Source organism: Talpa occidentalis, unplaced genomic scaffold (genome assembly GCF_014898055.3).
Source record: "Talpa occidentalis isolate TD23 unplaced genomic scaffold, MPIMG_talOcc4v2.1 talOcc4.6, whole genome shotgun sequence".
In the NCBI taxonomy this organism is placed as follows: domain Eukaryota; kingdom Metazoa; phylum Chordata; class Mammalia; order Eulipotyphla; family Talpidae; genus Talpa; species Talpa occidentalis.
This window is the reverse complement of record NW_023604972.1, coordinates 111,965,793-111,980,781: the sequence shown is the minus strand read 5'-3', so window position 1 is coordinate 111,980,781 and position 14,989 is coordinate 111,965,793. Positions and strand designations below refer to the sequence as shown.

Below are 14,989 nucleotides of genomic sequence, written 5' to 3'. Positions count from 1 at the left end.
ATAAAGATTAGGAGAAAAGGAAAGTCACAAAATGCTGGAGACTATTTAGCAAGTGAGAATTTTTTCACTAAATATTTGATTTTTCTTCCTTGGGATCACTCCTTAGGAGTAATACAGGCAAAAGGATGTCGGCATTATGAAGACACATTATAAGTATTTGGGATACCCAAAGAGGACAGATAAGTAACAGATTCCACAACCACCTAGTATTGGTTGCCAATGTTTTCTGCTACCAGACTTTACTCAAATCCATTGACTTTGACTTGGCATAATAGCGATACCACATTTGGAGGGTACTTGAGGAAACCATAACCTCCTCCTCCCAAGAAAGTCAAGATGGAGACCTATAAGCTCCTGTTTGCACCTGTTATTACGGACAGCTGTAAATGGGTGTCTAGTGAAGAGAAACCACTTCAGATCTGTTTTGGACATACATGCAAATAAATACCATATAAAATAAGGTATTTAAGAGATTTTAATAAAGGAATCATCTTCAAAGATATAAGGCTGGGTGGTAGAACATTTCCATACTAACACCACCATAATCATTTCAAGGTCTAAAGGGGCAAGCAAAGGGTCACCAGAACCCAGAAAGATCTATTAAATGCTTCTATCTGGCAGAGAGAGCCAATGACCAGAAAAACTACTCACAAAACACAGAACAGCTCTGGCAATACAAACCCAGGAGAGAAAATGCTCCTCAAGGCCTCCTCCTGATGTCCCACTGGCCAAAGTCAACCAGAACTCAAAATACAGGGGTTCAGTTGATGCATTTCATAGATGTCACTCCCCAGAGTAGAAGGGTGAGTACAAAGAGGGGGAGTACAAAGAGGGGGAGTACAAAGGGTGAGTACAAAGAGGGGGAGTACAAAGAGACTATGTAGCACAGAATAACCAGCAAAACACAGGCACATAAAAAGGTTTTGACAGTTCCACTTAGATCTTCTAGACATGGAACTGCCTGTGGAAAAAGTCATAAACACAGTTATTTACTTGATTTCCTACTGCGCTCATCAAGATGAGGAAAGGAAAAAAAGATTCTAAGTAAATTCAGGTAACTTTTGACATTTCTGCATCTCTGAGAGTAAACAGACAACCCATTTATTTATAATAGATCTGTCCTAAGACAGCATCTTCCTCTATTAAAAGGGCACCTATTCCAAACCTCCATTATTATACTTATCATGAAACAGTATAATCTCATGTATTTCTTTCTCCCTCATTAAATCCTGAGCTGCTATAGGGCAAAGATTGTCTTATTTACATTTATACCCCTAGTATCTAACATGGACCTAGCACAGAGCTGGCCTTCAAAGGGCATTAAATCAATTAGAGGACCCACAGTCCAATAATTCCTAATCCCATTATGGATAAAATGTGGAATTTCCCTGAACAATTAAATACTAATAAGTCTTAGTCAGGATGTGGTTTAATATGTTGTACACACAGCTACATTCATACTAGCCCACTATTATTCTCTCTAAAACAGTTTTCTTGTGGCCTCGGGTTAAGTCTTAGCATTACCACTGCAACGGCCTACTGTGATAGGCCTGAGTTTGATCTGGCCAGGGAGCTAACCCACATGGTGCAGCAGACCTCTCCTGTCTTGCCTGCTGCTCCCCTTAGCAGTGTACTTCAGTAGATCTGCCTGTTCTGCTCCCAACTCTGTCTCGGGTGAACCTCTCACCCACCCCCAACACCTTTGACCTACACCCTAGCTCTTCTATGCAAAAATAAAAAATCTTAAAAAAAATTAGTTTTCTTCGGTACTCAGATGATGTATATGGCCTTTTATACACTCATAGAACTTAGTATCGAGAGCTGGAGAAAAATGCCAATATGCTCCATTTCAGGAAGGAATCCAATACTACGTATATCTCAAAATTCTCACACTTTTCCCAAGAATTTACTGGATTCACTGAAGGAACTGATTAACTTGGGTATATTATATACTGAAATGTCACATTTCACAGTGACATGGATGAATTAGGGGTAGAAATGTGCACATAGGTGCATGCATACACTACAGGATATGTTTCACCATGGCTTCAGCAGATATCACCCTCTGTTAAATTACAAAGCAACCATGTAACACAATCACATAATACCATCATATTAAGGTGGATACACTGTATGGTGTTGGGGTGGTCATTAACAGAACCTGGAACATAGTCACATTGTAATTATGAATCACTTTCATATAACCCTGTATTTGTGAAGTGCTTAATCATGTTCTTGTTGGTACAGCCAATTCTTTCTTAAAAAAGAAAAAAGTTAGGTGGCGCAGCGGTTGAGCGCTGGGTTGCGAAGCTGCCCACAGCCTCTGCAGTGCCGGTTCGATCCCCGGCTGCTCCCCGGCCACTGGAGGAGGGTCCCACATGGTGCGCAGACCTCTCCTGCCGCCCTCTGCTCCCCTCAGCAGTGTACTTGGGTCCTTCTGCCTGCTCTGCTCCCTGCTCTGGCTCTGGTGAATTGTCTCACCCTCCCGCGCTTCTGACTGTACCCAGTTCTGTATAAATTAAAAAAAAAAAAAAAAAAGCAAACCAAAAAATATTAAAAAAAAAAAAAAAAAGAAAAGAAAAAAGTTAATGCCAAGTTGACAAACCTCTTAGAGCAACCCTGACTTTTGAATGCCAATCTCCTGCCCTCAGTTAAAAAAAAAAAACAAACAAAAAAAACAAAACACTAAATTCAGAATAAACTTCAGATTCCACTAGAAAGGTGAGTTTGCTATAGAGTCTTCCAAAACTCAGCATGAAAAATTTTGTATCTTCTGCACCACTGTCTTTGTATTTTCTGCACCTTAAATACTGATGGATAATAGTTGATATTTCTTAAATCTAATGTCGTCTTATACACCAACTTATTTTCTATTTAGGAAAAGGAAATTCTGGGCTAATCATGAAAATATACTAGATGACTTTAAAAGAAACTCTAGCAATATAACCTGATAAATGTTTTGACTGGATCAGTAATCTTTTTCTGAAACATAGTTAATGCATAAGTGCCAATGGTTTGATTTTGGTTTTTTGAGGGTCATAATGAGTCTACAATTCTCTGATGAATATAGCAATATAATTACTCTTATCTATATGGTATTTGCATTTTGCTGACCCTCTCAGTCATAAAATTGCCACATGAATAAAGAAGAAAAAAATGGACATCCACCATATGGCTTTGTGTTTAATAATATTTGCTTTAGTTTCCTCAACACTGTTCCAGCAATACTGTTTCATCTGTCCTGGTTCGGTGCTTGGCTCACAGAAAAAAAAATGTTTGTTTTCCAAGTTAATTAACTACCACAAGGCAGAAAACATGGAAGCTGATATATAATTGCAACAGTACACAGTATGTGGCAATGACAGGATAATATTCAATATACTGAATTACCAAAATTGCTTCTGATGGAACATTTTCCTCTCTTCACTAAAATACAAACGAAGTTTAACAAAGCCTTGCTGACAGTGTAAGTTACAGCATATTTTAAAGTTTAACATCTTTACCAAGTGTAAACTTTTTGTTGCCAACATATGAATATATTTTAATGATTATTATCATATCCTGACATCTGAAAGGATTACTTGTGATTCTATAAACACTGTATTCCAAAATTGTGTTTCTCTATGCTAAATTCCTCAAATTCACTGTGGAGTTAAACATGAAGAGTCTTATCAATAATAAAGAGGTTTCATAAATAACTGAAAGGATTTTTTTTCTCTAAAATACAGAATTAATTGAGAATGCTGAATTAAAACGGCCGGGAGGGGGGTGGGGGGGAGAAGGGGAGAGCCTATCACTTAGAAGTCATCACGCAGACCTGCATTTAGGATGCGAAAAGCACAGATTTAGCTTGCCTAGTACTATTCTTTGACCCTTTAAACTTTAGAATGACCCAACCTTAGCAGATCTCCGTGTTTGTTTCCTTGTTTTAAAATTACCTAAATAGTTAACATACTGCCTTACACAATCCTATTAAAGAGGCGAAAGTAACTCCCTCCAACGCCGAGCACTTATTCAGCTGACTTCAATTCTTTCTGTCAAAGGAAAGGAGCAACTGGTAACTAGAAGCCCCAAAACCGAACTCTTCCATTAGGAAGACAACGCCAACTTGCTGCAGCCAAAAACTGGTAGTCGCAGGAGATGGAAAGCTACACCACGGCAAGGTCTGTGCAGAGAACAAAACAGCAGGCACACCCCCATTAAAAAAAAAAAGAAGAAGAAAAAGCAAGCTTCTTCGAACCTACAGGCAGAAACTTGGCATCCTCACACCCACTTGCAACCTGACAATTTACAACCTGGTAACACCTAATTACGAACGTTCAGCCTTTTACAGACGAAAAATCAAATTGCTTCCCACAAGTAAGATAAAGCAGGCACTGGCGCCTGTTATCAAACCCCCCAGTGCACAAACCTCGGGTTTCGCTACCGACCCGACCAGCCAGGCTTCCCTACAGGGGCGAGGGGAGCGCCCACCCCACGCTGCTAGGAGTGTAGAGGGGCACAGAGGACAGGAGCGAGGGACAGAGCGCAGAGTCGCGAGCAGCGTCCAAGCAGGGCTGGGCTCAGCGCAACGGCGGGCGACACACACAGCGGCGGCCACGCGGGAGTCGGGGTGCAGGCGGCCAAGCGGGGACCCCGGGCTGCGGAAGCCGCCCCCTCGCGTCCCCCGGCCCAGGCGAGCGCGCGGGGCACACCCCCCCCACACGCCCGCAAGCGGCTCCCCGCGAGTCCCCGCCCAGAGATCAGCACCCCCTCGCCCACCGGTGCGCCCCGCTCGGGCTGGCGGCGGCTACGTACCCAGCAACACGCAGAGCATATCGAGGGCCACGAACGGCAGCCGCGTCTTGTCAAACATGGTCTCGGCCAGGGCGGCCCGGCACGGCGGCGGGCGAGGCGACCGGCGACCGACTCACGGAGCCCGGCCGGGGCAGGCGGCGGCCCCTCCCGCCGGCGGAGAGCAGCGGCGGGCGCCCGGGACGGCGCGCTCGGCGGCCAGCAATGGCGCCCGGCCCCCTCCCCTCGCGGCCCCGCGCCCCTGGGTCGGGCGGGACGCTCGCGTGCCCGCCGCCGCGGCTCCGTCGCCTCGGGCCCACCTCGTCGGAGCGGCCTGCCCCAGGCGCTCGCCGTCGGGTCCCAGCGCCCTCTCCGACGGGCGCGGGGTGGGGCTCGGGCTTTAAGGATGGAGATCAGCCGGGGGAGGAACGCGGGGCGGCCCCTCCGCCCCCAGCACGGGATCCGCCAGCGCGCGGCCTCGGGGCTGAGGGAGCGCAGCGGAGGCGGGGCGGCCTCTGAGAGGGCGGTGGGCGGGGACGGGGAAACCCCCAGCCGGGAGGGGGAGGTTCAGCCAATCAGCGCCGCCGGCCCCGCCCCGCCGACCTGCGCAGCCAATCCCTGAAGCGGGACGCTCGGTGACCCGGCGGATTGTGGGGTGGCTCCGGTGCGGAGCCGGGGTCGGTGCTGCGACCCGCGGGACGCGGGTGTCGGCTACGGGGGCCCGGCCGCGGAGCTTAGCCTTCTCCGAGGAGAGCTAGGCCGCCGACCCATGGCCCCCGGGGTGCCGGCCACCCCTGCTGCTCCGTGGGGGTTCGGTAATAAAGAGGCCCAGGGTTGGTAGGCAGTGACAAAGGCTTCTGTTAGTCAGGCTCATTTGAGCCCTATAGTCCTCTAGGCCTCCAAGTGTGTCCCAGCTGTGCCCAGTTTTAGCATGATTGCTGCTAAGTGATCCCTCCACCCTTTGATTGCCTTTGATTAATCATTTCTTATCCCTCACTTTTGATATATACATCCTTGACCTGCCTTTGACAAGAATCCCCCCACCCTTAATATGTCCTCTCAGTAATTTTCACTGACTGCTTTCCCCTCCTTTCCTTCCCCCTTGTTTGTTGGCTATAAATTCCCAAATTGTCTTAGTTATACTGAGAGTTGAGCAAAATTTTTCTTCTGTTGCAATAAATAGGCTTGAACAAAGTCGTCATCATTTTAACAAGTGTCAGAATAATTTTTAACAGCAATCCTCTCACACCTAATTTCTGGGAGAACCCCAGTGAAGAATTAGTAATCTGTTTACTAATCTGTAAAATTGGGACGTTAATAAGCCCCTGATTTGGGTTCTACTCAATAAGTGATGACACCTGGGAAAAACAGACTAGGACAGCATAAGAGATTAAACTCCCTACAGAAGTTAACAATTGATATCTTTTTTATTGATAGTTTATATACAAAAACTAATGAGGCAAATTGAGAACTTCACAGACTCTTCCAATGAAACACCACTGAGACCAATGGAGAGGTAACATCTTCAGATAGTGTGAAGAGCCCAAAGTGATGCCCCACGAGCAAAAAAAAAAAAATCTTTTAAAGATTTTTAATAAATCTTTTCCTTAGGATTTCACCTTTTCTTTGAATACCTTTTAAAAACTTTTAGCAATGTTTATCTGAGAGAGTTATGCCATTGTTTATTCTGTGGCATCCCTTACTTCCAGATTTACATGAATCTCAGATTACAAGGCCACAATAAATTGAAATTACTTGTGATACATATGCGATATTCATTCAAAAAACCATTTATTTCAACTGTATGCCAGGCATAGTCTAGGGGCTGGGTTTTATTTAAACAGCTTTTGGTGTCTTTTTTCAAAGGTAAACTTTAAATAAAACTTACTGATTAATGGTTTTATTCAACATTTATTCACTCATGTATTCATTCAACATTTATGGAGCCATGTAGGGGCAGGAAGGGGCACTGAGCAGGTTTTCTGATCCAGCAGAACAGGTAAAGGGGGAGTCAGAGTCCTGGAGACCTCAGTGGCTTTTGCAGGCTCTTTATTTAGATTCACCAGGTACACAGCCTCAGGCAGAGGTGCTGGGGGACTGGCAGTCCTCCCAGCACCCAGCAAATCTCCACTCTATCTGGGCTCTCCTGCTTCGGTTCGTTCTTGGCTTCTGCTGGCGTCCCCGTGATGCCGCCCTTATAAACTCAGGCTCTCAGCCCAGGGGTACCCACTCCAGGTGCCCGACATCAGGCATGCATTCAGGACCACAGGGTTCCCTCATCTATCCTAATGGCGGGAGGGCAGAAGAGCCTGATACTTTTACCTCACCCTACAAGCCACCAGTGCAGGCTGAGGTCCAGTGTGCAGATCGCAGAGAGATGAAGATGAGCAAGAGAAAAATCTCTTCCCTCCTGGGGCCTGCTGCCCACTGAGGAAGCGTAGTGCCTAACTGAATGCTGTTATAAAAGTGTGTTGGTGTGGTTATACACAAAGCAGTGAGTTAGGGTTGCACCTGGAAACACTCCACAAGGAGGTGGTGGCTTTCACTGTTTTTTTCCATTCTCTTTCCCACACCAACAGATATTTTCTTAGGTGAAAAGGAAGTAAAGAATTTTGTTTTTGTTTTTTGCCCACTGGAGCAGTTACAGTATGACATCACTTTCTGTTGTTTTAAATAGTATCTGTGCTATATGGTAGAGTATAAGCATTTAAGTTCTCAATTGAGCAGAGAATGACTAAGAAATGTGATTTTGTCCTCTGCTAGGCATTGTAGTTCATTGGGGGTTGGGGAAGAATGTGGGTTTTGGTTTTTTTTTTTTTTTTTTGGTTTATTCTCATGATTGGATTCTGGAATGGTTACTTGACTTGGGAATGAGTTACATAGGCTTCAAATGATGATTGAAATAATAAAAAGGAAACACAATTGAATAGTGGCACAATTAACACTCTTCAATGTAGGTACTAGTTTGTCCCAGACCTGTACAAGAAACCTCAGAGGTTTTCTTAAATGATTTACAAAGTTTGTCCTTGGGGCTGCAGTTTTCTCTTTGTGACACAGGCAACAAACAGAAGCAAAATTCTCAAGAAGAGAAAAAGCAATTTTCTCTCATTAATTTGATCACTAAATCTTTCAAAAGATTATAATCTTTTTCCTTTCTCTTTAACAACTCTGTTCTTTCTTCTTGCTGCTCTATGCTGTTCTTTAATAATGTTACTGGCCAGCTCCTTCTCTGCTCAGTGTTTTTAGTCTCAACTAATTTATTTCAGAAAGTGTCCACAAAGTAATTATAAATTACCTAGAGTATTTTTTATATGTTTGTCCTTTCTCCCACCCCACCCCAGACTGAAGTACATAGTTTTTATTATATTCAAATAGTATTGTAAACCTGTGACAAAAATATCTGGTTCCTTAAAGTATATGCCTCTACTTCATCTCCAAATTTCAGTATGGTATAATATGATCCTTTTTGTGCTTTTTGTCAAAATTACTTGTTTCTTACCTTATTAAAGTTTTTTTATTATGTAATATTTGATATGTAGGTATTGTTGGAGCACAGGGGGAATTCCTTATACCTCTGACTTCTTCTCAGGCTGGTAGCGTAACCAAAACAGCATCAGACAGTCTAGCAAAGGAAAAAACATTATAAACTGTGTGCTCTGGGGAGCGACAATGATTATGCAGAGCCCATCAATGGTTAGGGAGGAAGGGGTATAAATCCAGAGTTGAGGGGCCTTAGTGCCAAGGAAGGAATGACCTCTTCCTTACAGAGTACAAGGAAGGCATGACTTCCTCTTTACTCTCAGAGTGAAGATGAAATTCTCACAGATAATTTAGACACAAATTTATTTTTAATTTTAGAAATAAAACTTTATGCAGATGTCACCTCCCAAACTAAGTCATAAGAAAGGGAACAGTGATTGTTTCTTCATTTAAAAAAGGGCAAAAGTTTAGGAAATTGTGAATCTCTTCATAAATTAGAGAAGATCAAAGGACTCAGGCAAAAGCAAAAGCATCTTCTCAACTTCCGGAATTTTCACTGCACTTAGTTCAAAATATTCTGAGTGTCGCGCAGGGTGTCTTGAGGAGACCAATTCTGAGAATCCCCTTGTTAACTGTTTCAGGCACCTTCAGTATATAAAGTACATTTAAGTTATGAAGCAGAATATAATGAGCAGCTGAATCCACTATTCACCTTAACAGCAGAGCATAAAGGTTATCTTTGAATCCACCTGTTTGTTTAATCCTTTTTTTCCCCCTAAATATTTATTTATTTATACATACAAGAACTGGGGTACAGGCCAGGGGTGTGGGTGATGAGAGGATTCACCAGAGACAGAGTGGGGAACAGAACAGGCAGATTGACTGAAATACTCTGCTGAGGGGAGCAGCAGACAGTCAGGAGAGGTCTGCTGCGCCGTGTGGGTCTCCTCCCTGGCCGCCAGGATCAAACTCGTGCTGTAGAGGCTGCGGACAGCTTTATAGGCTATGTCTTAACTCCTTGCGCCACCAGGGAGGCCCTCAATCCCTTCTTGTTCCCTGCTTTAGGAGAGGTAACCACTATCAATGTAGATACTAGTTTGTCCCAGACCTGTACAAGAAACCTCAGAGGTTTTCTTAAATGATTTACAAAGTTTGTCCTTGGGGCTGCAGTTTTCTCTTGTGAGGTATTTTGAATGAGTACTATTCACTTATTTTTTCCTTGCTTCTTCTTCCCCTGTAGTTTAAGCAATATGTATATATCTCAAAATATACATAATTTTTTGTTTAGCTTTCTTGATTTTTAGCCTTTAAAAACATTATATATGTAGTTTTCTGCCCTTGATTTTTTTCACTACAAATTATATGCCTTGCATTTATTCATGTTGCTGCAATAGTTGTAGGTCTGCCACATAAATATGTCATTTTATTTGCTCTCACAATGGCGATCTAGGTTATTTCCATTTTATCCGTTACAAATAATGCTGCTGTGAATATTTGTGTGCATGTCTCTGGGTGGAATTGCTAGCTGGCGAACTGCTGCATCCTGGAAATTCACAGTGATCTCTTCACCTAATCATTACCTTAACCTCTGCCTTTTTCTCTGTATAAACCCTTGAACTCGATTCCTCCCTTGGGTTTGTTTCGTGTTTCTGCCTCAATCTGTGAATCTCAGATTATAATCCCAGATGAACACAATTTGTGTTATACCACTTTGGTTTTACCAAAGATTTACCTTGTACCCCTTTTTTTTTTTTTTTGCTAACCAAAATAAATCCAAAGAGGATGCTTACTTTTATGACAAAAGGTGGAAAGCAAAAACAGCACTTAGCATTTGTTTTTGCAGCAACCATTCTAGTGCTAGCACATTCCTGAGTACAAGTGTGGTACTACCAAGCTCCTTCCCCAGGAACTACTTTACAGTGAAACTCTAGAATCAGAGTTGGGGCTTCACCAATGGGCAACCCAGTTCCACCAAGATATTCTCCTTCCAAAAAAAGATTCTCCTGTAGCTTGGAGGACCTGTTGTTACTTTTCAGGGAGACAATTATTGTGATGAAGAAATACAAAAGTGTAAGTGAAATTGCCTATAAATGTCTGGGCTAGGCAGACACTGTGTGTGTGTGTGTGTGTGTGTGTGTGTGTGTTTTAAAAACAAAGATTTGTACTACACACATCCACTGTTTCTGCTTCCCTATCACCCACTCAACCCAATATTTCCACAGTTCCCTAATCTACCAAAGAAATCTAGCTGGTTTGATGTGACTTTTTCTTAGTAAATCCACACCCGGCCCTGGTGACCACTTCCTTTCTCTAAGATATTCACAAATTATTTCTTTTATAATTTCTTTAAAAATCACCAGCTCCAGGTCACTGCTGCTGCAGGTCTCTGAAGAGCACAAGGTCAGCATGGAATACCCAAGAGGTGGGTTGGAGCTTGGCTGAAGACTCCACCCACAGCTGGCACACAGAGGAGACAGAGGAGAGAGCTAGAAAGGCCTGGCCTGGTGTGCCCTTCATTCTTGGCTTTCATTACCTGTACCCCTGGTCAGCTCTGAAAAAGGGGTGGAATGGAGGGAAGATCCGTGTTAAATAGTTTTCTCTGCAGATCTAGTGTCCTTAAGCCCTGCAAGTCCATACTTTAAAAAAAAAAAAGAAGAAGAAGAAGAAGAAATTAAGACTTAGGAACTAGAGAGTCCTGGCAATGGGTAGATACATTTGAAAAGCCCAAGCTACTGCTAGAACAATGTCCAACCAGGCCTCACATTTGTAGCATGTATGCCTTATACAATCCATAACAAATCTGATGAGACTAAAAGTAAATTGGTTGTAGATCTAGGATGTTGTGTTGTGGAGTGCTTAGCATAGAAACTGCAATGTTAGCAGCAGGATTGTATTTTGGATTTGACAGAAATGAAGATTCATTGGAAACTGTAAGAGTTCAAATTAACAAATGTTGACATGATTCATTGTTATGTGTGCTTATTATCTAACAAAATCTCCACGTTATTAGATAAATTAATTATGAATCCTCCCTTTGGGATCCAAAATAATAAAGGGGCAAATATGATTTTTGTGAAGATTGTATTAGAAAAGGCAAGTACAAAAGTATATTCTTTAGACAAATCCTCAGCTACAGGAAATATTCAAGAGAAAGCTACAGAATGAAAAATCAAGATAGCTATTATTGCAGAGCTATGATATGACCATCATACAAATTTCATAAGAAGATATCAGTGAATATTGAAGACCTAATTCACTTTTTAAGTCTTCAAAGATAAAAACAGCCTAACACCCAATTATTAAAATGAATTTTAAAAATTTATTTACAGAAAATATAAAAATATATCACCAGAGATATAAAAATTAATTACCTATAAAACAGTCTTAAAGGTGTCACACATATTTTTCTTTAAAAAGTCTTGGATTAGGATGACCATCCAATTACTGGTCCTTCATCAAAATCCATCTTCACTTGTTTTAGAGTTCATACTAACAGTTACCCTTCTGATTTCTTTTCTGTTCACAAACCCCAGTTTGTGCTGTTCTCTCATTGTACTCATCTCTCTCTTAAACCGCATCCTTGTACTGCTATGGTGGTTAGCTGATCTCTTTAAGCAAGGCAGCTGTAGAGGCAGGACTGGCCACAGTGCAGGTTCTCTGATCCCATGCAGACCGGATAAAGGAGGAGTCAGAGTCCTCAGTAGTTTTGCAGGTTTTTTATTGGGGTTCAGCGGGTACGTGCAAGGCAGGGGTGCTGGGGGGCTGGGAGGCTGGCAGGCCTCCCAGCCCCCAGCAAGTCTTCACTCTATCTGGGCTCTCTAGCGTTCGTTCTGCTGCTTCTCGGCTTCGGCTTCTTGGGCTTCGGCTTCGGCTGCTGCTGCTGCTGCTGCTGCTGCTGCTGCTGCTGCTGCTGCTGCTGCTGCTGCTGCTGCTGCTGCTGCTGCTGCTGCTGCTCCTCCTCCTGCTGCTGCTGCTGCTGGCGTCCCCGTGACGCCGTCCTTAAAAAGCACAGTCTTAACTCAGCTGAATCCCATCTACCTATGCCCACACCCTATTCCAGGTGCCCGCCATCAGGCATGCATTCAGGACAAGGATCCATCATCTATCCTGATGGCGGAAGGGCAGAAAAGCCTGATATTTTCTTTACCCTACAGCAGCAAACCTTTTTCAGCTTCATATCTCCAGCTCCATTGTAGTTGGCACAGAGAAGTCAAATACAGTTTTTAGATAGCTTGAATAAACTAATGAGAAAAAAGTAAAAAGCAAGAGTTCAGGAGATAGTCAAGCTGTACCCCCGTCTTTTTTGTTGTTGTTATTCTCTACCACTTACCTCACCCCGCCCACCTCCCCCAGATTTAAGCTTGTCTGCCCATGAAGATGGGAAACAGGATTAACTTTCCTGCCACTATTCTTATAAGTCTATGTAGGGTAAGGAAAAATGGCAGGCTTTTCTGCCCTCCCGCCATCAGGATAGATGATGGATCCTTGCGGTCCTGAATGCATGCCTGATGGCGGGCACCTGGAGTAGGGTGTGGGCATAGGTAGATGGGATTCACCTGGGCTAAGACTGGGCCTTTAAAGGCGGCGTCACGGGGACGCCAGCAGAAGCCGAGAGAGGGCCGGAGAGCCCATAGTGAAGACCTGCTCGGGGCTGGGAGGCCTGCCAGCCTACCGGCCCCCCAGCGCCCCTGCCTGCAGTGTACCTGGTAATCCCAATAAAAGACCTGTAAAAGCCACTGAGGACTCTGACTCCTCCTTTACCTGGTCAGCTGGATCATAGAAAACCTGCACTGTGTCATTCCTGCCCCAACAGTCTATGATGCCTGCATTATAAGCACTTTTGGGCATCCTGCATAATGTGAACTGCTTTAGAAAGTCTATCCAACTCCTTTTAAGTGACTATATTGTGGAGTACTTCTGATTGAACTACAAGGAGAAAACTTGTTTTCTTTCTGATTAAGGTCAGAGCCAAAAACACATTTTTGAGATCTTCCCAACTCTCAGAGCCATCATCTTTCCTTTCAGAGATTCTCACATAAAACTTTTTCTTAACTTTTCTGTAGACTTTGAAGTGTTGCCTTTGTAAAATGTATGGCAATGATATTCAAACTTTGCACATTTGAGTCATCTGGGGCCTTGGTTAATCATACAATTGACTAGCTCAATTCCCAGAGATTTTGGCTCAGGTGGTTTAGGATGAAAGCTAAGCATATTTTTTAAAATCATGTTCAACAAATACCCCAAGAAATTCTGATGCCAGTCAGAATTTGAAAACCTTGGCTCTAGTGGGCCCATACTTTTGATTCCAGACAAATTTTAATAAAATAGAATCACTTTCTTCAAAATACTTGCTACACATTAAGACTGTAATACAATACAATAATTAAATATCTGGGCTCAGGAATCAGGTTCCTGAATACCCTTGAGAAAATTACTTAAAACTTTTTTTGTACCAGTTTCCTTAATTTTAAAGTGGAAATGATGATAATAGCATTATTGTTACTGAGCAATTGGGCTCTCTACCTCACAGAGATTAGATTATGACATCAGATTTTGAAAAGAGAAATCAGCTGGTAAAGGTGTTAAACTTTAAAATATGCTATAACTTATCCTCACTGTAAATTCAAATCAATGTCTCCAATTAAGAAAAGGAATAAGGTCATGTAAGTTTTCAGAAACAGGGTTGAAAAAATGAGTTAAATTGTATTGTCTGTGAGTTAGGGGCAAGGAAATGTGGATTTGGCTGAAGTTCATTGGCTACTTACATGCGGTTCATACAGGAAGTATAAAGAAATTTTTCTTCAAATAACTCGAGTTTTGAATATCTGTTGTGAGCCTCCCCTCACCTGTAGATAGCCCACCACCTCTGTAGTTGCCAACTCCTGGCCACCTTTGGTGCCAGCTCAAGGTTAGTTCCTTTGTTTTGTTCAGGTTGGCTCTGCCGCTTGTGAAAGCAAACCTCAAAAGGAAAATTAGATGCCTTTTTTTTCCCTCTTGTGCTTTAGGTTAAATTGAAACCAAAGGTTTCAATTGGTTTCAATTTAACCTTTCAGCTTTCCTTTCACTAGGAGGCAGCTCCTAAGCTTGTTGTGAAGATTAAATGAGATCTATCTAGAACATTTAGAACATCTAGAACATTTCAAGTGCTCAATAGATGGGAGACATTATTATTCAAAGTTTCCTGTCACTTCATGTCAATGTGTCCTGTAACTCTGGCCTAAGGATAATGTACAGAGGCCCACGGAACCCTTTGCAAACGTATGTTAAATTCTATGTTTATGCAAATTGATCTATCTGTTCCAGATTCTCAAAAGGAATCTATGACACTGTGCTGAGAGGTCTGGAATTCTTGCCACTCAGAGTGTCCTAGACTGGTAGTATATTCATCACCTAAGATTTCAAAAAGGCAAGTGTAAAGGGCAGGAATGGACCACAGTGCAGGTTTTCTGATCCCATGCAGACCGGGTAAAGGAGGAATCAGAGTCCTCAGAGGTTTTGCAGGCTTTTATTGGGATTACCAGGTACACGGCAGGCAGGGGTGCTGGGGAACCCGGAGGCTGGCAGTCCTCCCAGCCCCCAGCAAATCCGCACTCTCTCTGGGCTCTCTGGGCTCTCTGGCGTTCTCTGCTTCTGCTTCTGCTTCTGCTTCTTGGCTTCTCTCTGGCTTCTGCTGGCGTCCCCGCGACGCCGCCCTTAAAAAGCACAGTCTTAGCCCAGGTGAATCCCATCTACCTAT

At 43.2% G+C, this 14,989-nt stretch overlaps 1 protein-coding gene and 1 pseudogene across 2 annotated transcripts in view; one reads left to right on the top strand and one right to left on the bottom strand.

Annotated features, from left to right (window-relative positions):
- The window catches only part of PLPP1 (phospholipid phosphatase 1), a 77,367-nt gene extending 72,441 nt beyond the window's left edge, over positions 1 to 4,926 (bottom strand). For both annotated transcript variants that reach the window (XM_054687967.1, XM_054687968.1), the window contains exon 1: positions 4,798 to 4,926. In XM_054687967.1, coding sequence (XP_054543942.1) covers positions 4,798 to 4,855 — 58 coding nt within the window. In that variant the 5' untranslated portion in view covers positions 4,856 to 4,926. The remainder of the gene's footprint in view (positions 1 to 4,797) is intronic.
- A 616-nt stretch (positions 4,927 to 5,542) lies between these two features.
- Positions 5,543 to 11,531, top strand: LOC119260440 (rRNA N6-adenosine-methyltransferase METTL5-like; annotated as a pseudogene).
- The last annotated feature ends 3,458 nt before the right edge of the window (positions 11,532 to 14,989 follow it).